Source organism: Trichosurus vulpecula, chromosome 3 (assembly GCF_011100635.1).
Source record: "Trichosurus vulpecula isolate mTriVul1 chromosome 3, mTriVul1.pri, whole genome shotgun sequence".
Classification (NCBI taxonomy): domain Eukaryota; kingdom Metazoa; phylum Chordata; class Mammalia; order Diprotodontia; family Phalangeridae; genus Trichosurus; species Trichosurus vulpecula.
Genome location: NC_050575.1, coordinates 144,388,564 through 144,414,127, shown reverse-complemented (window position 1 = coordinate 144,414,127; position 25,564 = coordinate 144,388,564). Strand labels below are relative to the sequence as shown.

Here is a 25,564-nt window from a genome sequence, read left to right as displayed (position 1 = left end):
AGCCGAGACCAAACTTATTTCCAAGAACGGGGCTGCCCGCGTGCCAAACCTGAACGCTTGCAGCGGGCCCTCCGCTCCAGGACCTTCCAGCTGACGTCAGCCATGAGCCCCTTCGCCCCTGTCATGGCTACCCCGGCCGCCGCTGCTGTTACCGCCGACGCCGCCGCCTCCACTGGTGCCCGGGTCAATGCGTCCCCAGCTGCCCCAGCAGCCCCAGCCTAGCCTCCCGGGCACCCTCCTCAGGGCCGCCCCTCCGCGCATGCCCCGCCTCTGGCTCCGGCCCCCGTGAGCCCCGCCCCCCTCTTCACGCCTCCGTACGACACTGTCGCAAAGCGGCCCCTGCCCGGAAGTGGTTTGGACCGGCTTTTTCTTCCCCGGGAATCCCGCTTGGGGAGGCCGAGGAGACACCGAGCTCTCTCCGGACCGAGGACAGCGGAGACGGGGGCGCCGGGTTGTGACGCTGCTTCCGGTGGACCTGGGCTTAGGGATTGGCGGCTGCCGGGAGGCGCTGCCAGGCCTGGGCCGGCACTGGGGCCGAGCTCGGGGTCTGGGATTGGGCAGGAAGCGCTGACAGGTCGGAGAGGGCAGGCCGCCGGCACGGCTGAGCGATGGCAACGGCGGCCGCAGGCCGGCTTCTTGGCGCCTGGGCGCTGCTGGTTCAGCTGCTGGGACTGGGACTCCTGGGCCCGGGCCCGGCCGGGGCGCTGCACAACGTCACGGGCGAGCTGTTTGGCCCCGAAGCCTGGGGGACTGTGGCCGCCTTTGGGGACTTCAACTCGGACAAGCAGACGGACCTGTTCGTGCTGCGGGAAAGTTAGTGTCGTCTCCTGACAGCTCCTTCTGCTCCTAACCCCATCCCACCATCATGGTGCCATCCTCCCGACTCTCCCTTTGCCTTCCCCATCCCATCCCATCCCATCCCTAAGCCCTGACACCCACTCTCATCTCCATCCTCAGGCCCTAACAGCCCCCTCCCTGCTCCCACCCGTCTCCAGGACCTGACAACCCTCCCTCTTTAAATTCAGATCCTAACAGCTCCCCTCCCTAACCCCCTTGTCTTGGACCATTCTCCCGACAGTCCCATTTTTTGCTTCCATCGCCATACTCTTGACAGCCCCCCTTCTGCCCCCACCCATCTCCAGAGCCCTGACAATACCTGTCTCCATCCTCAGGCCCTGATAGTCCCCCTGCCCTTGTCCCTACCATCTTCCCATTTCCCTGACAGTACCACTTCCTGCCTCTACCGTCTTCATCCTCCTGAGAGCTCTGCTCTTTGCCTCTGCCTCTCACCTGAACCCTGACAACCCCATGTCCATACTTAGGCTCTGACTATCTCCTTCCCTGCCCCCACCATCTCAGCCTCATTCCCCAGAAAGACCCCTCCCTATCCACAGAGCACTTCCCATATCTATTCTCAGAGCCTGACTACCCCACTGCCTGACCCCACAATCCCCATCCTTCGGACAGAGGCCTTAACAGCTTTTCTCAGTCTCTCACTCCCAGCCCCAGTCTCTGTCCTCTGTTCTTTCTTGTTCCTCCATTCCCAGTCCTTAGTCTTAGCTCTGACAGCTTCTTCTCTTTCCCAGTCTACCCTAAGGATTCTTAATAGCTTCATCTCTTCATCCCTAGGCCCATGCTAGGAGTCTTAATGACTCCTCTGTCCTAAGATACTAACTGCCTTCTTTCTGTCCCTCCCCCAACCCACCCTCCAGCAATAACCAGGGCCCTTGACAACCCTTCTCTCATCCCTATTCTCTGAAGCTCTACAAAGCCCATTCTTCCTCATGACTCCCTCCTCCAACTTTCGGTGTCCTTACAGTTTATTGTTATTTCCAGTTACCCAAAATCTGTGGAACTCTGGCATCTCCTTACATTATCGACTTCCACTCAATATATAAAATACTTCTTAGACTGTAGTAACTCTTACTTCCTTTGTTCCTTCTCCTAAAATTTGATAGCTTCCTGTTCTTCCATTATACCCCTTAAACATGGCATATGTGTTCATGGTTGCTAACACCTCTTTTCTATCCACATGCCCATCTTCAAAACTATAACAGCTCCCTTTCCTGGCCCCCTCCCTAGCTTAATCCTCAGGACTCTCCAAAAGTCTTCTTCTCTTTCCTCTAGGTACCCTAAGATAAGCAATTTGTTGTAGTAAAGCACTGTCATAAGGCTTCTTATGTTCTAGTTCTGGCCTTGTGATTGGTCGTAGTCATGTTTTTTTTCTAATTTTGACTGTTGTTAACTTGCTATGTTACCTTGGGCAAATCATTTGTGGAGGCCACATTTTCCTCCTCTGTAAAGTGAGGATATTGGGCTGTATAATCTCCAATCTATATAATCTTCCAGCTTTCATGTTCTAAGATTCTAATAACTTATTCCCATGTTCGTGCTCAAGACCCCTTGCTCCCATCCCAACACTCTTAAGAAAACAAAATAGCCTGATTCCTGTGACACACTGACAACTCTCCACCTTTTCCTTGAGCTGTCCCAGCAATGTCCATTTCTTCCTTGGAGTTAACTTCCAATGAATATTCTCCTTGCATAAATTCTCACAGCTTAATGCCATATGTTTTCTTCGTACTCAGATCCCTAAAGATTTGGTCTACACACTATGGAACATCCCTAACCTTACTTATCTAGTGTTCCTTCTCTGCGTTCCTGACTCTCACCTTCCCCTGGATTCTGATTTTACTTACTCCTAATGTCAGATTTGTGATTCCTAGGAAATGTAGATCTTCAACTGTCTAATCATAATCTTTCTAAATTTTCAAGATCAGCATAGGGAGTATTATAATTCAAGATTAAAGAAGGGAGAAATTGGCTTCAGCCAAGGGCTGACATTTGGAATAGCAAGCCAAAGTAAGGTTCTTCATGATCCTTAATAGGACTTAAGACTTTCTCAGACTCAAGGCATTTTCCCTTTGACCCTACTTCTTATAAAAAGTAGAGAAGTTGTCAGCTACATTATATAATTTTTTAAAAAGTTTTGCTTTACAAGGTATAGTCAGTCAATAAACATAAGAATGTAAAGCAATTAAAGTTTTAAAAATATCAGTCTTCCAGCTATTTGAGTGTCTTTTTTTGTGCCCAGTACCATATTAAGCAGTTTTTTGTTTTAGGTATGATTTCATTACCGTGAAGTCACTCTAGTGTAGAAGCTCCTTCCACCAATATATATGATAACTTATATGTAACATATTTTGAGAAAATTAAATTTGGCACTGAGAGAGGCTGTGATTTCTATGTGACCACATAGCTAGTACATATCAGAGATAGGGTGAGCTCAGGGCTTCCCAACTTCAAGGCTACATTTCACTCTATAAAAGAAAGTTATAGGTATAGTACCTGTCCTCAAGTAGTTTTGATAAGTATTTTTATGAGCATATATTTAATGGTAATCTTACGACTAATCAAATACAGTCGAACCCCCTTAGAACACTGGTCTAGAAGACAGGATTAAGTCATGATTTGTAATGTTTTATCAGCCTATTTTTATTGCTATGTTTTAAGGGGAAGATTTGACCCCATAATACAGTAGCATAATACTTTTAATGAATTTCTGCTGTTAAGATGAGCTATTTTGACTCCTTATAGAAACCGTCTTCTTCTGTTCATATTGTGTTTATATCTTATGTGGTTCTTCTTGTCCATTTGTCTCTTGCTTTGAAAACTGAACAAGTAATATGATATTCTACGAGAATCCCTATCCTATTAGAGTGGCACGTTGGTTTTAAATATCCCCGGATGTGTACAGAGGATGGAATAGATCAGAAGAGAAAAGTGAATTCAGAAATTCCATTTCCAAAGAATAGTGCCTGAAATTTTTTTTGTAAAAGTGTAAGAGCCCAACCATTACTATGATTTGCTACACAAATACATTTTTTCAGGGCTTCTCTAACACAATTCTTACTTCTTTTAGGAAATGATTTAATCATCTTTCTGGCAGACCAGAAGGAACCCTATTTTAAACCCAAAGTAACACTATCCATGAAGTAAGTATATATTTTTCTTCCTGTAAAATACTATTTGTTTGTAGATTGAAGAATGGGAAGTAATTGGTTGAACTATATTCTATACAATGTGGTTTTTGTCTGACGTGGATTCTGAGTTTTAAAGTTGACATTGAAGAAAATGTTGAAATTGAGCTTTCAGTATCATACTCATTTGGGCATTCATTCCATTTTTAAAGCATCTGTCCTGGGCAAGGTTTTAGGGATATAAAGACAGTGGAAGACAGATAAAACATTTACACAAATAAATAAATACAAGATAATTTGAGGAGAAAACAAGCACTAACAATTAGGAGAATTAAGAAGAACTTCCTGTATAAATTGGCAGGTCATATAATCAGCAAAATAGAGACTAGACATTTTCTCTAGTACCTGTTAACTCTCAAAAAAAAAAAAACCCAACAACCCCGAAATTGGATTTATGAGCCACAGATAGAGCAATTACAACTATCTCCATAAGACAAGAAACCAAAAATCACCCCAAAAAGTAACAACCTTATGAATAAACATAGCACTAACTGAACACCTGTCCTCCACCAGTCTCCACATTCCAGGAGGGCACACAGACTGTCCCATCTGCTTGTGCTCGGGGTCCCACTCAGGAGTTTTCCTCTTCTTAAAGTCTTTGCCAACACACCTATCCCTTCTTTATCCCAGCATTCTGCCTCAAGAAGCTCTGTCCTGCCATATACAGAGGAGTGGGAGATACAGGAGCAGGAAAACCATGCACTACTTTGAATAGTCTTTTGTTTAGGAAACCCTAAAACGGCAGAAACTCTGCCCAGAACATACAGTCTAACCTCCCCTAATCCTGAAAGAAGCAGCAGACACTCAGCCCTGCCATAGAAACAAAGATCCCAGGTAATTGGGGTAGGGGACTATTATATGTCGTTGTACCAGGCCTGAAGGAAAGTTAGAGGCATCCAGCTGGGCCCAGACTGGTCCCCCACAGAATTTAGTTGGAGCAGGGCCAATGAAAAATGGATTCCCTAACGTAAGAGGAGACTGAAATAGTTTTGATATTCAGCCCCCAAGAGTAAATGTGCTATATTAAAACTACTATAGATAACAGGAAGGAAAATATTTATTTAAAATGTAGAGCCCAAGCAGAGAAGTCATCAGGGAATATATATACTTAAAGCAGAACAGAGGATAAGTAACAATACAACTAAAAAATTGCAAACATATCTAAAAAAATATTGCAAAACAAAGGAAACCACATAGAACCATGTGGATTCCCCAGAGAACATAGAACTGCAGCAGGATGTTCTAGAATGTTCAAGAGCCAAATAAGAACCTTGAGAGAAGAATGTAGATGGAACAAATGACAGAATTTATGTCCCACAAAGCAGAAATAATTAGCAGAATAGAATAGCTTAATCCCATGGTAGCAAGTCTCTCCATAGAAGCAAAAGAGATAACAGATTGAGAATGCAGCTATACTGAAAGGAAAGAAAATCTTGAAGAAGAAAAGCAAAAACACAGTAATGTAAAGCAGTTAACAGTCAAACTCAGATAGAAACAGATCCCTGCCAGGCTGTATGCTGACTTAGAAAACCACAAATTAACATTACCTGTATTATATTATAGATTTATTTTTGTTAAACATTTCCCAATTGTTAAAATTCCCCATTTTAATCCAGTTCCAGCAGTTTTGCAGGCTTGGCCTTGTGAGTTTGATACATCTGATGTAAAAGAACACATCCCTTGTTAAGCCATAAACATTGATCTTGAAGACAGGATGTGTAGAGAGAACTTAGGATATAGAACTCCCAGAAAAGAATGACAAGTTGAAAAAAAAAAAAAAGAAAACCCAAATACCATTATGGAAGAAATAATACCAAAAACAAAATAAAAACACCCAAAACCTTCCCAGAACTTTGGAATGCAGAAAAGAGCTCCAGTAGAAAAAAATCTACAAATCACTTCAAGAAAAAAAATAGATTTCAAACTCCAAGGTACATAATCATTAAATTTCTCAGCTCCAATAATTAAAAAAATAAAATTTCTAAGTAACTAGGAGAAAGACTTTGAAATATAGAGGAAGGGGAGTTCAGACAACACAAGACTGTACAATACCTACAAGAAACCACAGAAAGGAATGGAATAATATATTCTAAATTGCAAAAGGACTCAAAACTCAAAATGGCATACCCTGCAAACCTAAGCCTTATCATCAACTTTTAAAAAGATGAATATTCAATAAAACAGATGCATTTGAAGCATTCCTACCCCCTACCCCCCACCCTGCCAAAAAAAAATGTGAGGAAAGGCTTTCTGTAATAGGTGATACCTTTGGATTCTAATATGGTTTTCTCAACATTTTTTTTGAGTTATGGACCCCTTTGGCCATCTGACACATCTCTGAACTCAGAGTGATGTTTTTAATGCATAACATGAAATACATAGAATTGCAGGAGAAACAATAATATTAAAATAGTTATCTAGATTTTTTTTTAAAAGTTCACAGACCCCAAGTTAAAAACACAGGTTCAAAGGAGCTGCGATGAAGGAGGTAGTGCATTCTAGGCCAAAGGCAAGAGATGCAATTTGGGAAAGAGTAAGTATGTCACTTTGGCTGGGGTGTACAGTGTGTGTGCGGAAGTTATGTGAAATAAGCCTGGAAAGGCTTATAAAATCAGATTGTAAAGAACTTTAAATGCCAAGTTGAGGAGGTTTTTATTTTTTCATAGCATCAGTAGAGATCCACTGAAGATTCTTGAGTAGGAGAGTGACATGCTCAAACCTTTGCTTTAGAAAGATGATTTTGACAAATGTCTGGATGACATACCGAAGAAAAGAAAGACTGGAAGCAGGGAAGTCATTTAGGAGGCTTATACAACAGTCTATACAAGAAAGTATGTGATAGAACCTGTCCTGGGTAGGGAAGAGGGAATAGGACAGGGGTAAAGAGTGAAGAGGTGGGAATTAACCCAAAAATATATCATGGTGACAAAATCAACAAGAAATAAGAATGAACAACTGATTTAGATTGGGGGAGGGAGATGAGAGAAAGATAAGAGTTGAGCATCACTCTTAGATTGCAAAGCTGGTTGACTGGAGGGATGGTATTGCCTTTAACAGACAGTGAGAAGCTTGAAGGAGGAATGGGTTTGGGGTGTAAGATAAAATGAATTCTGTTTTGGGCACATGGAGTTTACTGTGATACATCCACTTCCAGATATCCACCTAGCAGTTGCTGATGTAGGACTAGAGCTCAGGAGAGGGATTAGGTTGAGACAATACAAACTTGGGAGTCCTTTGTTTAGAGATACTAGTGGAACCCATAGGAGTTAGTGACATTATCATGAATAGTGTAAGGAGAGAAGAGGAAACCTAGATAGCCTTCAAGGCTAGTTACCCTTATAGGCAAGACGTTGAAAATTATCCATTTCAGAGAAACCTGGAAAGACTTACATGAACTGATGCTGAGTGAAATGAGCAGAACCAGGAGAACATTGTACACAATAACAGGAACATTGTGCATTGACCAACTTTGATAGATTTAGCTCTTTCAGCACTACAATTCCAAAAGACTCATGGAAAATGCTGTCCACATCCAGAGAAAGAACTATGGAATCTGAATGCAGATCAAAGCATACTATTTTCTCTTTGGTTTTTGCTTTTTTATTCCTCGTGGTTTTTCCCTCATGCTCTCATTCTTCTTTCAAAACATGACTAATGTAGAAATATGTTTAATATGATTGTGCGTATATAGTTTGGGGGGGTGGAGAAAAATATTTGGAACTCAAAATCTTATAAAAGTGAATGTTGAAAAAATAAATAAAATATATATAATACTAAAAAAAATTTAAGAAGGGGAAAAAAGGAGTTTATTCATCAAAATGACTGTAAAGAAGTGGTCAGACAGGAAGCAAAAGAGAACGTCGAAGCAGGGAGAACTAAGTGGGCAACAGAGTAAAAAGCTGCAGAGAGATCAAGAAGGATAGAATTGAGAAAAGGCCATCAGATTTGTTGACCAAGCAAATGCTGGTTTAGTGTTTGACTTGAATGATTTGGTCATTGTTCAGATTTCAAGCTGAAGAGTGAGAGGTATGAATGAGTGGAAGCAATAAGAAGTAGAGAGGATTTTCTAGGAATTTGGTTGTGAAAGGGAGGCAAGATAGCATAAGGGGGTGGCAGAGTTAAATGAAGATTGATAAGGATGAGGGAGACCTAGTTATGTATGTATATGATGGGGAAGGAGCTAATAAATGATGGATTAGAGGGCCGTATTCCCAGAGGAGATGGGATCTAGATGAGCTCAAGTAGAGGGAATGGTCTTAGCAAATATTACAGCCACCATTTCTTCAGAGACTAGAGTAAATTAGGAAAGAATGGAGGATGATGTAAAAAGATTTTAAGATACAGAACTGGAGAAAAGAGAGAGCAAGAAGGCCAATCTGGATGGAACACAGATTGTGGGAAGGGAATTAATGTATAATAAGATTGGAAAGAGAAGTTGATGATGATTTGTGAAGGGCTCTAAAAGTTAGTGAGAGGAACTTATATTTGATCCTAGAGACAAAAGGGAGCCATCCGAGTTTACTGAGTAGAAGTGACCCTGCACTTAAGGTAATTATGTTGGCAGCTGTGGAAAGGGGAAAGATTTGAAGCAGGAAACTAGTTAAGAAGCAGTTCACCACTGATCACATCCTGAAAGAGATCCCAAAAGGAAAACTCCTAGGAATAGTGTAGCCAAATTCCAGAGTTCCCAGGTCAAGGAGAAAATATTGCAGGCAGCCAGAAAGAAACAATTCAAGTATTATGGAAACACAATCAGGATAACACAAGATTTAGCGGCTTCTACATTAGAGGATTGGAGGGCTTGGAATATGGTATTCTGGAGTTCAAAGGCTCTACGATTAAAACCAAGAATCACAATCACCTCTCCAGCAAAACTGATTATAATACTTCAGAGGAAAAAACTAACATTCAATGAAATAGAAGACTTTCAGGCATTCTTGATGAAAAGACCAGAGCTGAATAGAAAATTTGACTTTCAAATACATAATTCAAGAGAAGCATGAAAAAGTGAACAGGAAGAGAAATCATAAGGCATTTATTAAAGTTGAACTGTTTACATTCCTACATGGAAAAATATAATATTTGTAACTCATGAGACCTTTCTCAGTATTAGGGTAATTGGAGGGAACATATGCATATATGTGTGTGTGTGTGTGTGTGTGTGTGTGTGTGTGTGTGTGTGTGTGTGTATAGACAGAGGGCACAGGGTGAGAAATATGAAGGAATGATATCTAAAAAATAAAATTAAAGAGGGATGAGAGAGGAATGTACTGAGAGAAGGAGAAAGGGAGAATGGAGTAAATTAACTCACATAAAAGAGGCAAGAAAAAGTTTTTATAGTGGAGGGGAAGAGGGGGGAGGTGAGAGGGAATGAATGAACTTTACTCTCATCGGATTTGGTTTAAGTAGGGAATAACATACATACTCATTTAGGTATGGAAATCTATCTTACCCTACAGGAAAGTAGTGGGGAAGGGGATAAGAGAAGTTGGGGATGATAGGAGGGAGGGCAAATGGTAGGAAGGGTAATCAGAAGCAAACACTTTTGAGGAGGGACAGGGCCAAATGAGAGAATGGAATAAATGGGGGGTGGGATAGGATGGAGGGAAATATATTTAGTCTTTTACAACGTGACTGTTGTGGAATTGTTTTGCATGACTACACATGTATAACCTATATCAAATTGCTTGCCTTCTCAATGAGGGTGGGTGGGGAGAGAGGAAGGGAGAGAATGTGGAACTCAAAGTTTTAAAAACAAATATTAAAAATTGTTTTTACGTGCAACTGGGAAGTAAGATACAGGCAGCAGGCATAGAAATCTATCTTTGCTTATCGGAAAATAGAAGAGAAGGGGATAAGAGAGGGGGAATATGATAGAAGGGAGGGCAGACTGGGGAAAGGGGTAATCAGAATGCATGCTGTCTTGGGGTGGGGGAGGGGAGAGATGGGGAGAAAATTTGGAATCCAAAATCTTGTGGAAGTTAATGTTCAAAACTAAAAATTAATTAATAAAAAAATTTTAACAATATTTTTAAAATGAAGCAGTTCAGTAATCCAAGAAAGAGGTGATGAAAATATAAACTAGGATAGTAACCATGTGAGTAGAGAGATGGGCGTAGATGCAGGAAATATGGGGAAGGTGGAAATAACAAAATTTGGCAACTAATTAGATATGTAGAATGAGGAGAAGGGAATCAAGATCAGTGCCAAGGTTACACAATTGGATGATTAGAACAATGTTGATGCCCTTAAAACAGAATTTCAGAGGATAGGAAGATTTAAGAGGACATACACTGAGTTCTGTTTTGGATATGTTGTTTGAGGTGCCTACAAGACATATACAGTTTGAAATGTCCAGTAGGCAATTGGAGTTGTATACAAAGTGCTCAGGAGTGAGACTGGGGCTGGATATGTAAATGTAGGAGTTACCTACATAGAGATATGGGAGTTGATGAGCTCACCAAGAGAGAGGAGTAGGCTCAGAACAGAGACTTGGCTTATAGTTACAGTTAGGAGGCAGGTAATGAAAGACAAGCTAGTGAATAATACTGAAAAGTTCTCAGATGGGTAGAAAAGTCAAGAGAGGAAAAAAATGTTTTAAAAAATTTTTTTGAATAGAGGAACCATTAATAGAGTCTTTAATACGACGTTAATATGAATTCCGTACAATGGTGAAAAAGAATGAGAAAAGGCCATCAGATTTGGCAATTAAGAGGTCATCAGTAACTTTTGAGATAGTTCAATTAAATGATGATGTAGGAAGCCAAATTGCAAAGGACTGAAATGTGAGTGAGAGAAGTGGATGCAAAGGGTATAAATAACAGATTCTAGGAGTTTGGCTCTGAAAAGGAGAGATTCAGGACCATAGCTTGAGAGGATGTTAGGCTATAGCGAAGGTTTTTGTGATTGTTATTTTCAAGATGAAGGAATATGGCAAGAAAGAAACCCTTACATCAGGAGAGATTGAAGATAAGGGAGAGAAGATGATCATAGGAACAATCTACTATAGAAGATGGAAAGGGATGGGCTGTAGGGTACATGTAGAAAAGCTGACCTTGGCAAGGAGAAAGAGCAACTTTTCACCAGAGATTGAAGTCAGGAAGGAGAGAATAAGGTGTGATGTCAAGAGGCTTACAGAGCTCACAGTAAAGATCAGTGCCATAATCATGCCTGTGTGTGGCTTAGGTATACTTAAAGTACAGATACATTCGAACTGAGTAAGTTAATGACTTGAGAGGTCAGAGTATTCGAGGGGATCTTAGGGTGTGGATTGAAGGCTCCAAGAATAAGGGCAGAGTCAGGGAAGGAGATAAAGACCATGAGCTAAATACTGAACTTCTTGAGAAAGGAGGGGTAATGACTTTGAAGTCCATTAGATGGTAACAACCAGGAGCTGGTTAGAATGATCTAGTAAGTGTAAACCTCTAAGTGAGAAAGAATGCTGAGAATTCAGAAGAGGGGCAGAGCAAAAAGGAGTATGCCCAGTATGCCAGGAGGCATGAGAGATGGTACACTCAGTATTGGAAAGGGTGGCCAAAGATGCAATATTTAATTCAGTATGCATTTATTGTTCATTTTATTGTGTTAGCATTGGACGATATACAAAAAGAATAGAAGATAGATTGTCTCCAATCTACATAGGGGAATAAGTCATACATCCATAACGTGACTAGAAAAAAATGTAAGATTTTATGGAGAAATGACAAAATTAGTGGTATAAACTGAATTTGTAGGAGAAACAAATTGGTTGGCTTCATAAAGTGGAAATCTGAATAAATTAGGTATTTATAGGTTTAAAGGGAATTTTCTGTTCTGGATGGGGAAGAAGAAAGGGGAGGGAAATCATGGAAGGGAATAGTTAAGAAGAGCACATAGGCATTTGATTAAAAGTTTGTTGATTGATCTAAACTTTTTTAAAGTTGGGGGTGGGGAAGAGGGAGGAAATGAAGCCAGATAGATAGATAGACTATACTAGCTGAAGCAGGAAAGCATCCTGAGGGAGAGATAGGAAGCATTATGTGCCAGGCAAATCAAATCACTGCCACCAGCTTCACCACCATCTTCCCTTACTGCCTAAAAGAGATACCTGAACCCAAGAACCTTGGGAATAACTGAGTCTCTCAAACTACCAGACTTCCAACACAGCCCTCACAACCATCACTGAGGGAAGAAACCATTGTGGAGAAGGAAACCACCTTCCTCATCACCATCACTAACAACTGCCACAAAAAAAAAAACAGATGAGTGCAAGAACTTGGGATTGGAGTCACACCCCAAGACTAGTTCTGCTTCTAGCCCAACCCTCATAGCCCTCATGTGGGGAGGTGGCTCCTGTGAGGAAGGAACCCACTGTTCCCATCAGCTGCCAACCAATTAGCACTCACGGAACAAGCAAGCCAGCCTATCTGACACAGCAGGCACTGAGGGAGAGATGGGAAACAGCATGTACTAGACAGATCAAACCACTACCTCCACTTTCACCACCGTCTCCCCTCAGTTTAATTTTAATCTGCATTATTAACATTTTCTCCATCACTTTCTAGATGGAATCTAGACAATTAACAAAACAATAATCAAGCCCTTATTTGTAGCGTTACCAATTTCCAAGGTACAAATGCCACCAAAAACTTGATAATTGCTCCCCAATTTTATAATGGCTTCCCCTACCCTGATGTGAGTAACTCAGGGCTTTGAACTCAAGAGCCTTAGTAATAGCAATGCTCCTAGCCCAGTGTACTCACTTACTATCCTAGGAATCAACCCCTGGTGAGATGCAGCCTGGGAACAGCTCCTGCAGGTGCTATAGCCACAGCTACTAAAGATGCAGAAAAGAAAAAAAAAATGTTCCCCACAAAGTCTTTGGCATCATCAAATGGTTCGACATCAGAAACATAGGATTTTATCAGTGGAAATGACATTAAGGAGGCATCAACATTTGCTTTGCTGCTGCATCTTAATGACTGCTTCTTTTCTTATGATTTGCTGTTGAAACCTTCCCTATGTGTTCTCTTCTGCATTAGAATGTAAGCTCCAGGAGAGATCACTGATAGTGGTTTAGTTGTGTCTGACTCTTTGTGACCCCATGGATCATAGCACTCCAGGCCCTTCTCTCCTCCACTCTCTCAAAGTCAAAGTTCATGTTCATTGTTTCCGTGACACACTCTATCCATCAAATCCTCTGCCATCCCCTTTTCCTTTTGCCTTCAATCTTTCCCAACATCAGGGCCTTTTCCAATGAGTCCTCTCTTCTCATTATTTGGCCAAACTATTTAAGCTTCAGTATTAGACCTTCCAGTGAATAGCCTGAATTAATTTCTTTGAGTGTTGACTGATTTGATCTCCTTGCTGTCCAAGGGACTCTCAAAAGTCTTCTCCAGTACCACAATTTGAAAGCACTGATTCTGTGGCACCCAGCATTCCTTGTAATCCAACTCTCACAGCCATACATTGCTACTGGAAAAACCATAGTTTTGACTATATGGACCTTTGTTGGTAAATAATGTCTCTGCTTTTTAGTATGCTGCCCAGTTTTGCCTTAACTTTCCTTTCAAGGAGTAAGCATCTTTTAATTGCATGGCTGTAGTCACCATCTACCATAATCTTTGAGCCCAAGAACGTGAAGTCTGACACTGCTTCCATTTCTTCTACCTCTATTTTCCAGGAAGTGATGTGACCAGTTGCCAAGATCTTAGTGTTTTTATGTTATGCTTCAAGCCAGCTTTTACACTCTTCTCTTTCTCCCTCATCAAGAGGCTTCTTAATTCCTTTTCACTTTCTGCTATCAGAGTGGTATGTCTAAGACTGTTGATATTTTTCCCAGCATCCTTAATTCTGGCTTTTGATTCATCCAGCCTGGTATTTTACATGATGTTGTCTGCATATAAGTTAAATAAATAAGATCACAATAAAGAGCCTTGTCATATTCCTTTTCCAATCTTAATCCAGTTAGTTGTTCCATGTTTGTTTCTAACTGTTGCTTCTTGGCTCACATACAAGTTCTTCGTAAGACAAGAAAGATTTGGTACTTCCATCTCTTTGAGGACTTACCACATTTTGTTGTGATCCACACAGTCAAAGAATCTAGTGTAGTCAGTGAAACTGGAGTAAATGTTTTTGTCTTTGTTTTGGTTTTTTGGTGTTTTCTTTTTCTGGAACTCCTTTGCTTTCTCCATAATCCAATGAATATTGGCAGTTTGGTCTCTAGTTCCTCTGCCTCTTCAAAAACCATCCTGCTCTTGTGGTAATTCTCACTGAAACCTGGCTTGCAGAACCTTAAGCATAATTTGCTGGCATGTGAAATGAGCACAATTGTTCGGTAATTTGACCATTCTTTGGCATTGCTCTTCTTTGGGATTGGGACATAAACTGATCTTTTACAATCCAATGGCCACTGTTGAGTTTTCCAAATTTTCTGGCATATTGAGTACAACACTTTAACAGCATCATCTTTTAGTGTTTTAAATAGCTCATCTAGAATTCTGTCACCTCCACTAACCTTATTGTTAGCATATGCTTCCTAAAGCCTACGTGGCTCCATTCTCCAAGTGCCTGGCTCAAGAGCAGTAACCGCATTTGTGGTTACCAGTGATGTCAAGATCTTTCTTATATAGTTCTATGTATTCTTGCCACCTCTTCTTAATCTCTTCTGCTTCTGTTAAGTCCCTACAATTCTTGTCTTTTATCATGCCCATTTTTGCATGTAGCCTTTCCTTGATACCTCTAATTTTCTTGAAGAGATCTCTTATCTTTCCCATTCTATTGTTTTCTTCTGTTTCTTTGTGTTGCTCATTTAAGAAAACTATCTTATCTATCATTTTGTTTTCTTGTTCTTTTTCTTTGCAGTGTTTTTGTTGTTGTTGTTGCTGCTGCCTCTTCTGCAGTATTGCAAACCTCTGTCCATAGTTTTTCGGGCACTCTGTCTACCAGGTCTAATCCCTTAAATCTTTTTATCACTTTATTTCATAGGGGATATTATTTAGGTCATACCTAGATAGTCTGAGGGATTTCCCTACTTTCTTCACCTTAAGTCTGAGTTTTCCAGTAAGAAGCTCATGATCTGAGCCACACTCAGCTCCAGGCCTTGTTTTAACTAACTGTGTAGAGCTGCTTCACCTTTGTTTCCATGTTAAAGACTTAATCTGATTTCTCTGTTGATCTCTATTGATCATCTGCTGATGTCCACTTTTGGGGTTATTGAAAAAGAGTATTTGCTATGACCCACAAGTTTTCTTGACAAAATTCTATGAGTCTGTGCCTTGCTTCATTTTGTACTCCAAGGCCAAACTTGCCTGTTATTCTAATTATCTTTTTATTTCACACTTTAGGATTCCAATCCGCTATGATGAATGTGACATCTCTTTTGGGGGGAGGTGTTATTTCTATAAGATACTGTAGGTCTTGATCTCTTCATCATCAGTGGTTGGACCATATACTTGTATTACTGTGATGTTGAATGATTCGCCTTGGATTTGAACAAATACCGTTCTGTCATTTTTGAGATTATACCTCAATACTATTTTTCTCACCCTTTCATTGACTATGAGGGCAATTCCATTTCTCCTAAAGGATTTTTGCCCACAGTAGTATATGTAGCAATCATCTGAAAATTAAATTCACCTATTCCTATCCATTTAAATTCACTGACACCTAAAATGTCAATGTTTAATCTTTCCATCTCCTTTTTAACCATGTCCATTTTACCTTGATTCATAGGTCTTACGTTCCAGGTTCCTATGCAATATTGATCTTTACAGCACTGAACTTTCCTTTTGTCACTAGATGTATCCTCGGCTGAGTTTCTTTCTGGCTTTGCCCCACGCATCTCATTGGTACTAAAGCTATTTGTAATTGTCCTCTGTTCTTCCCCAATAGCATGTTGGACACCTTCCAACCTGAGGGGCTTATCTTCCTATGCCATCTCTTTTATCATTTTAGTATTGTCCATGCAGTTTTCTTGGCAAAGATACTGGAATGGTTTGCCATTCCCTTCTCCAGTGATCACCTTTTTGTCAGAACACTCCACTATGACCTGTCCATCTTGGGTAACTGCACAGCATAGCTCATAGTTTCATTGAGCTATGCAAGCCCTCTACCATGAAAGGCAGTGATCCAGGGAGCAGCTCACTGGTACTGTCTTACTTTTCTGTTTGTATCTCCAGGATTTAGCACAGTGCTTTGTACATAGTAAGTGTTTAATAAATGCTTCATTCCTTTTTGCATTGCTGTAACTCCAGAAATCAGCCATATTGAGAAATGCAGACTGACTTACATAACCCTGGTAGAACAGAGTTTATGAAGTTGTGTAATGAGGTAGAGAAATTGATCTGGAGCCTTTTTACAGATGCACTGATGTAGGGTAAGTAGACCCTAGGCACCACACCTCTGACTAGACCAATGGTAAACTGAATTAGATAAGGATAAACACAGACTGGGAGAGTTCCTTTGGTGTCAAGTGTTATACCTATGAATTCATCAACCATTCTGGTTTTTTTCTGTCTTCATATTCCACTTGTTTTCTGTGAGGGAAAGGGCCTAGTCTAACATACTGTATCTCCTATGTAAGCATTTATTCCAGTCCATTGTGTACAAGTAGATGTGTTATAAGGGAAAATTAAGGGGCTGCATTGACAAAATTCTTTCGAGAACCCTATTTCAAATATACATATTTCATGTCTACATAACAATATATAAACATGTATGCATATGTATATATATATCTTAATGAAATCAATTTACTTTTATAAATACTAGATTTTCCTTGCTTTTACCCAAAAATGGAAAATGTGTTTTAAAAATCTCAGTTGTCATTTTAAAAATGATAATGACCCACTTAATATCTTAGAAATCTTCACATTGTCTTCATCATGCCCTTAACTCACCATATCTCTATTTTCTATAGAAGATTTTACCTCCTATTTGAGAGACAATGCAATGCTAACTTAAATACAAACTTTAAAGTGAAGAGGAAGTATTTTTATTCGTTCTCTTCTTACTTATTTTTGTCAGGGGGAAAATGTCCCTCAGTCTTTACAAGAATAACTTCTCCACCTTAACCTCTAGTCTTATCCTCTCATCTTCAGTCTCTTCTTTACAGTAGTTCCTTTACTTTCACCTACAGGCCTACCCAAGTCTCTTCTGTAACCTAAAAGCCTTCTCTCACATATGATTTCTTCTTCTCTATTGTTTTCATCTCTTCTCCATCCCTTCATTTACTTTTCCTCTTTTACTATCCTAGTTTAAGTTCTCATTTCCTCTTCTCTGGACTATTGTTATAACTTCTTCCTGTGGTCTTTCTGTCTGTAGTTAATTGCCCTTCCAGTCTACCATACACGTCACTACTAGGCTAATTTTTATTTTAATATTTTTAGTGTTTATATTTATGCTTCATTATTTTTATATTAGTCATTTCCCAATCTATCTCTCATCAAACATCAAATCCTTTGGTGTAACAAACAAATAACACCTGAGGGGGGAAAAAAAAGAATGCATTTGGTATTATATGCCACATTCTACCCCTGTAGTCTCTCCCACCTCTTTTTACCTAAAGAATGGAGTCTTTTATTATCTTTTCTCCCTCTTAATTGATTTTACTAAAGTGCAGCTGTGATCACCTCACTCCGCTACTTAGAAACCTTCAGTGACTCCTTATTATCTGGAGAATAAAATTTGTTTTCCTAAGTGTAACATTCAAGCTGATTCGAGAGCCAGTGTCAACTGGCCTTATAACACACTACTGTCTCTCTCAACCATTCCTCATTCTTTCATCTGACCTGCACATTCTCACATCCGGACCTTTGATGTCTCATTTAGGCTGTTCACTTACTTTTCATTCCATCTTCTATCAAACTTCTACCATTCCATTTTTGGCCAGATGCTGCCTTTCTTGATTCCTTCCTACTTCTCTCCTTCCTCTTCAACTCTTCCCTCCTCCACTAGGAAAAAAAATATTTCTTGAAGGCAGGGACTGTTGCTCATGTTTTTCTGGCACTAAGGATAGTACCTTGTAATAACAAAAACTTAGTAATTGTTATTTTAACCTGATGGAATAAAATTTAATTAAATTAGGCAAAACTAGGTTGTCTTCTTGTGTCTTTGAATAAGGCATCATGTAAGTGTGCCTTAAGTTTAATAACTGATGCTTAAACATAAACTTGAGCTTAGGTTCCAGGTTTATTTTAATTCCTATGACTATTGCTTATGCCTATAAGCTTTCTTACTCCCTATAAAATAGAACTATGTAATTATTCTTTGTAGAATATATAAAAAGATGACCAATTGTATGAATATTTACATTTTGCATGGATAATACTTCAAAATAAAGTAAATATAGATGCTTCCTTCCATAAATATGTCTTGACAAAAAATTTTAAACTCCTTTTTAGGAATCAAAGTTTATTGATAACAAGTGTAGTTCCTGGTGACTATGATGGAGATTCACAAATGGATGTCCTCTTAACATATCGTCCCCAAAATCATGCGAACAATGAGTTATTAGTTGTTATCTTCTGGGGACAAAATCAGACATTAAGTAAGTATATACCACATATTAAGTCTTTAATTTGTCAGTGGATATTTAAGTAAACAATGTTCCTGCTACTTTTAACCTGAATATAACAGAAGTATGATTCTAATCTCAGTTCATAGATGTATAGCTCTGTAGTTGTAGTTATTTGTGTGTGTAAGATTTAAATAGCAATTACTATTTTTTTCCTCATTCAGTTTTCATATTCTTTTTCTGGCTAAAGTGACAAGTGATTATACCTACAGAATTCTCTTTTTTTATGTAATTAGTCCTCCAGAGGGAAAAAGAGATTGATTGGTGACTCTGAAGGTAGAATACAATCACATAAAAAAAATTGTGTTTTAAAAAAGTTTTGTATTACATACAGTTTTCCTAAGTTAATTCTATTTGATTCAACAAACATTTATTAAGTCCCTGTTATGGATAAGGCACTAAGCTGGGTTCTCTAAATACTCAGGCAAAAATGAAAAGGAATTCCTACCCTTAAAGAGCTCATATTCTCCTGTGAGATTCAGCATCTAAATAGTTTGAGGAAAGCATGAGCACTAACAGCTAGAGAATCAAGAGGGTCAGAAAAGGATGTTCAGTCAGGTAGTATATAAACTGAGCTTAAATGAAGCTAGAGATTCTAAACTTGGGAAATAACCTTTGCAAAAGCACAGAAAATAGGACATAGAGAGCTGATTTTGTGCAACAATATTTGGAACATGAAGTATAAAAAGAAGTAAGATAAACCTAGAAAGATAGACCAAAGCTAGCTTGTGAAAGGTCTTGAAAAGTGTCATGGTCAGACCAGTCCTTTAGGAAAACTATTTTGGCAGATATATGGAAGATGGAATGGGGAAAAGAGAGATTAAAAGAAGGGAAACCACTTAGTAGTCTATTGTAATGGTCTGGGCAAGAGCTGAGGAAGCCCCTGAGATCAGGGGTAGTCAAATAGGGGAGGTACAGAGGTATAATTTATAAAACTTGGCAAATGATTAGAAATCAGGAATTAGAGAGAATAAAAAAATCAAGGATAACTCTGAGGTTGTGAACCTTGGTTGCTATAAGAATGGCGTTGTCCTCAGCAGAAATAGGGAAGTTTGGAGGATGGTGTGGATTTGGGGGAAAAGAGTATGAGTTCTTTTTTTTTTTTTTTAGACATTTAGTTTGATATATCTATGAGACATCCAAGTGGAGATATCCTGCAAGCAGTCATGTAGTACTGAAGTTCAGAAGGGAAATTCAGGCTAAATATATAGATTTTGTTATTATCTATATAGAAATAATAAGTGAACTGATAAGAGTCACTAGGAGAAAGGATCACTAGATGACTAGGAAAGAGGACATAAAAAGGAGAAAAGCCCAGGACAAAGTAATAGAGAAAAACCTATAGTTGAGGATAAGAGATGGTTAATAATCCAGGAAACAAAAGTATAGATCAATCAGTCAGCCCACCTACGTACAAAGACCTCAGCTACTGGGATAAGGACTCACTATTTGATTAAAAACTGCTGGGAAAATTGGACAGCAATATGGAAGAAATTCAGACCAACACCTTATACGAAGCTAAGTGTCAAGTAGACATATAACCTAGATATAAAAAGCCACATCATAAATTTAAAAAACACTGAAAAAATTTTCTACCAGATGTAGAAGGTGGGATTTTAGCAGGGATTTGGAAAGTGAGAGAGGCCAGGAGGTAGAAGGAAAAAATTCCAGGCATGGAATACATCTAGTGAAAATGGAATCAAGAGATAGAGTATCTTGTGTGAGGGACAACAAAGGGGCCAGTGCCACTTGATTGCAGAATCCATGGTGGGGGAGTAAGGTATAAGAGACTGGCAAGGTAAGAGGGAGGTTATGAAGGAATTTGAATGACAAACAGCATTTTTTATTTGATCACGGTGGTTAACGGGGAGCCACTGGAGTTTATTGAGTAAGGGGGATGATATGGTCAGACTTGTACTTTAAGAAAATCAATTTAACACATCAATGGAGTAGGGAGAGACTTATGACAGGGAGACCAATCAGTGAGTTATTGCAATAGTCTATGTATGAGGTGATGAGATCCTTTACCAGAGTGGTGGCAATGTCAGTGGAGAAAAAGGAGTAGATAAGAGAGATGTGCTGAAGGTAGAATTACCAGAATTTGGCAACACATTGACTATCAGAGATGAGAGAGAGTGAGGAGTTGAGGATAATACCTGGATTGTAAGCCTTGGTAACTGGGAGGATGGTCGTGCCCTTGATAGTAATAATAGGAAGAGGGAAAGTCTTGGGGAGATAAAAGATAAAGAGGAAAGACAGCTCAGTTACGAACAAGTTGAACTTAAGTTGTCCGTGGGACATCTAGTTCAAGAAGCCTAGTATTCATTTGGAAATATGAGACTAAGTCAAGAGAGAAGTTAGGGCTGGATAAGCAAATTGGGGAGTCATCTGCATAGAAAAATGATCATTGAATCTATGGAAGCTAATGAGATCATCAAGTGAAATAAGGAGAAGAGAAAAGGAGCCAAGACAGAACCTTGGGGAACATGGAACATTAGTGAACGGTCCTGACTTGGATGAAGCAAAGGAGAATTGACAAGTGATCACACAGGTAGGAAGAGAACCAAGAGGAGGGAGTAAGTGTCCGAAAAACCTAGAGAGCAGAGAGTGTCAAAAAGAGGATGATGATATACATAGGTCGGAGGGGACGGAGCCAAGATGGCCGCATGAAGGCAGCGTCTTACCGGAGCTCTCTCACAAGGTCTGTCAGATTCCTATAAAAAAGTGAATTTGAGCAGATTTGAGAGAGTCAGAAACCGCAAGCAGTCTGCATGGGGCAAATTTCCGAGCCGGGAGAGTCTGAAAGGCTGGAGGCACGAACCTGTAGGCTCGGAGAGTGCTCCGTGCGGAGCCGCTCCGGAGCCGCTCCAGACCAAGGCGGAAGCGGCTGGCCGGGAAATCCATGTGGGAGACGGGCTGGGAGAAAGCTGGGCGCCCGAAACCGGCGGAGAACCCCAGGACTCCCAACACAGAACGGCAGTCTGTGGAAGCGACGAGAGGCAGCGCACACCACTGGCCGTGAAATATCGTCTCCAGAAGTTTGCAGCCCACACGTATGAACCGTGGCTTCTGGCCTTAATGGCCAGATAAACAGCTCTAATCCCTCCCCTCCCCACCCAGAGAATCCCTCGGAAAAAAAAAAAAACAAAACGCTGGAACTGAGCAGAAAGTAGTGGGGCTTCAGTGGTTAAATAGCAGAAGTTCATTAGTCCCATAGGGGCATAGTCGGCAGGGGTCAACACCAGGAGCCCAGACGTAACCTTGGTCCCCCAGGGGAAGTGCCAGACATCAGCTCAAACAACAAACAAGTAATTTGGGAAAGCAAGGAATAGTTTACTTATCAGATTTATGGAAAAGTAAAGAATTCATGACCCAACAAGAGATAGAGAGCATTACAAAATGCAAAATGGATAATTTTGATTATGTCAAATTGAAATGTTTTTGTACAAAAAAAGCCAATGCAACAAGAATTAGGAGGGAAGCAGAAAATTGGGAGAAAATCTTTGCAACTAGTATCTCTGATAAAGGCCTCATTTCTAAAATATACAGGGAACTGGGCCAACTATATAGGAATACAAGCCATTCCCCAATTGAGAAATGGTCAAAGGATATGAACAGGCAGTTTTCAGAGGAAGAAATTAAAGCTATCTATAGGCATATGAAAAAATGCTCTCGATCACTACTGATTAGAGAAATGCAAATCAAAACAACTCTTAGATACCACATCTCTCCTGTCAGATTGGCTAAAATAACAAAACAGGAAAATAATAAATGCTGGAAAGGATGTGGGGAATTTGGAACATTGTTGCACTGCTGGTGGAGTTGTGAGCTGATCCAGCCATTTTGGAGAGCAATTTGGAACTATGCCCAAAGGGCTGTAGATATGTTCATACCCTTTGACCCAGCAATACCACTTCTAGGGTTGTATCCCAAAGAAATCACACAAGCGGGAAAAGGACCCATATGTACAAGGATATTTATAGCAGCTCTTTTTGTGGTAGCCAAGAATTGGAAATCAAAGGGATGCCCATCAATTGGGGATGGCTGAACAAGCTGTGGTATATGAAGGTGATGGAATACTATTGTGCCATAAGAAATGGGGATGATGCAGACTTCGTAACAACCTGGAAAAACCTACACGACATAATGCTGAGTGAGCGGAGCAGAGCCAGGAAAACGTTGTGCACAGCCACAGATATATGGATCACATGAGGACCAACCCTGACATACTGCGCTCTTCTCAGCAACCTAAGGGGCAAGGACAACTCCAGGGGACTCAAGATGGAGAATGCTGTCTTCATCCAGAGAAAGAACTGTGAAGTTTGAATACGGATCGAGGCGCACTACATGCTCGCCTTTTTTGCTTCTCTTTTGTTTTTGTTTTTGTTTTTGTTTTTAGGTGTTTTGGTTTTTTTTTGTTGTTTTTTTTTTTGGTTCTTATTCTTCTTTCTTATGATTCATTCCATTGGTCAAAATTCTTCTCCACAACTTGACTAGTGCATAAATTGATTCAATGCGAAGTTATACATGACAGTTATATGAGATTCCATGCCGTCTTGGGGAGGGAGGGGGGAGGGAGGGGAGAAAATCTGGAACTCAAAACTATGTAGAACCGTGTGTGGTAAACTAAAAATAAATAAAGAAATTTAAAAAAAAAAAAAAAGAAATACATAGGTCCCTGATTCCCATGGGATGACAGATCTCTGTAGAATAGATTCTCTGTAGAAGACACAATTAATGAAAAACCAATTAAAGCCTTTAGGAAAGATCCCAAGGGATCAGGATCTGTGATGAATAATAAGCATCAGGTCAAAAAAAAAAAAAAAAGAGGATGATAAACAGTGTTAGAGGCTACAGAGAGGTCAAGAAGGATGAGATTTGAGAAAAAGCCATTGGATTTCACAGTTACTAGATCATTGGTCACTTTGGAGAGAGTAGTTTGAGTTGAATGATGTGATTAGAAGCCAGACTGTAGAGGTTTAAGAAGAATATAAGAGGAGAGGAAGTGTCAGCACCTATTGTAGATGGCCTTCTCAAGGATTTTAATCACAAAAGGCAGGAGAGATATGGGACAAAGGATAGTACAGATGGAAGGATGAAGTGAGAGTTTTTTGAGGATGTAGGGGAGACATGGGTATGTTTGTAATCAGTAGACAGTTTGGAGGCAGTAGAAAGGAGCCAGTAGACAGGAAGAAATAGAAGATTATTGAGGGAGTGGAGATGATAGAAGGGGTAATCTGATTGAGAAGATGGAGTAGACTGTGATAACTTGTGCATGTAGAGTGGTTTTCCTTGGCAAGGAGAAGAGCCATCTCGTCAGGTGAGATGGAGTGAAGCAGGAAATAGCATTTAAAAGCTTCTGAACAATGTGAAATGAGAAATGGGAAGAGGGACCTTTCAAGGAGTGGCCTCAATTTTTTGGTGCAATATAAGGTACAGTTGTCAGCCTAGAGGGTAGGGGGAGAGGAAGCCATGCAAAGTTTGGGGAGGGTTAAAAATGTTTAGAAAAGTCCCTGTGGTGATTGGAATAATAATTCATTTAAGGAAATGTAAAAGGATTATTTTGCTGCAGTGAGGGTCCAGTTAAGATTATGCAACATATAGTTTTAGTAGATCCAACCAGCACAGTTTTATTTGGTTCAGCAGCAAGTGAATATGAGCAAAGGCAGTAGATGGCAAGAATTATTCAAGGCTGGGGCTTGGCAGGGTACAACTGGAAATAGGATAAGGAGGCAAGGAACAGAAGAGGACAATGTAGAGTTGAACTGATTCACCATGGAGTCAACATGGAGATGGAAAAAGAGTGTAGCCAGTGCAAGGATGATGGCCTGGGAAATAACTGAGAGTTTAAGGGATTGGAGGTCACAATAAGGATATGTGGAACAGGATTTGGGGTTACAAGGCAGAGGGAGAAGTGGAATGACAACAGATTGTGATCAGATAAGGCATTTTCAGAGTTCACGAACATGGAAGTAGTGCATTTGTAGGTGATGGCAAGATCAAGGGTATGACCATCTCTTTATGATGCTGAGGTGGAATGGAAGAGTAAGTCATGGGAAATGAGTAAGTTAAGAAACTAGGAGCCTTTGCAGGAGCATCAAATGTATATTGAAGTTCCTTAGTATGACGGCAGGAGTTGAGGAAGAAAGGAAGACAGTGAGCCAGACACTGAACTCATTGAGGAAAAGGGGGGATTGTCCTGAAGGTCAGTAGACAACAGCTACCAGAATCTTGATTGTGTGGTAAATATGGATTGAGTGAATCTCAGATGAGGAGACATTACTGAGTGATGATGATGGGGGAGAGCCTGGAAGTGGCAATATGGAACAAGGAGTATTCCTGCTTCCCCACCTTGAGGAACAAGGTTTCAGTGAGTTCCAGAAGACAGAAGGAACAGGAAAAGATTACAAAAACAAATTTGTTATGTATGGAACAGACCTCCCAAAGAACATAGTAAAAGGTGGGAAGCTTAGAGATTTGGTGGAGGGCAGGGTGGGAGGAGGGTAGAGGTTGAATTGAGGGGGATAAGAATATGGAAGCAGGCAGCTTTGCAGTTAGAATGATATTGAGGGGTTCAGAGTCATTGGGAAGGAAGAGTATGATGGTATAGGAGTTTGTCAGTCATTGAAAAATGAGTTCAGGTAGGTTAATGACTGATAGAGGGGGAGCAATGGAATGGTATGTTCCTCCTTGAGCAGACCCTAGCAGGTGATTGGGATGGTGTGGCAAGACCAAGCAGCAAAGTGAGATGGAATAATTTCCCTCCTTCTCCATAGGCCCAATAATACTTATCTGTGTTTAAGAGAAATTACATTGGCAGCTGTATAGAAGATAAACTGATGTGGAAAGGGACTTGAAGGAGGGAAACTGATTGTGAAGGTTTTTCAAAAACTTAGACAAGAGGTGATTGAGGTGGTGGCTATGTGAATGGAGAGAAAGGGTCAGCTGCGAGAGATGTGAGAGAGATAGT

At 40.2% G+C, this 25,564-nt stretch overlaps 2 protein-coding genes across 3 annotated transcripts in view; one reads left to right on the top strand and one right to left on the bottom strand.

Annotated features, from left to right (window-relative positions):
• Positions 1 to 272, bottom strand: part of PHKB (phosphorylase kinase regulatory subunit beta) — a 246,947-nt gene extending 246,675 nt beyond the window's left edge. Inside the window, exon 1 of one of the 2 annotated variants that reach the window (XM_036751888.1) lies at positions 50 to 272. In XM_036751888.1, the coding sequence (XP_036607783.1) occupies positions 50 to 125 (76 nt within the window). In that variant the 5' untranslated portion in view covers positions 126 to 272. The remainder of the gene's footprint in view (positions 1 to 49) is intronic. The other variant, XM_036751890.1, reaches the window with a different exon arrangement.
• A 69-nt stretch (positions 273 to 341) lies between these two features.
• The window catches only part of ITFG1 (integrin alpha FG-GAP repeat containing 1), a 266,220-nt gene continuing 240,997 nt past the window's right edge, over positions 342 to 25,564 (top strand). The window contains exons 1-3 of the mRNA XM_036751887.1: positions 342 to 813; positions 3,923 to 3,995; positions 18,422 to 18,567. Coding sequence (XP_036607782.1) covers positions 609 to 813; positions 3,923 to 3,995; positions 18,422 to 18,567 — 424 coding nt within the window. The 5' untranslated portion in view covers positions 342 to 608. The remainder of the gene's footprint in view (positions 814 to 3,922; positions 3,996 to 18,421; positions 18,568 to 25,564) is intronic.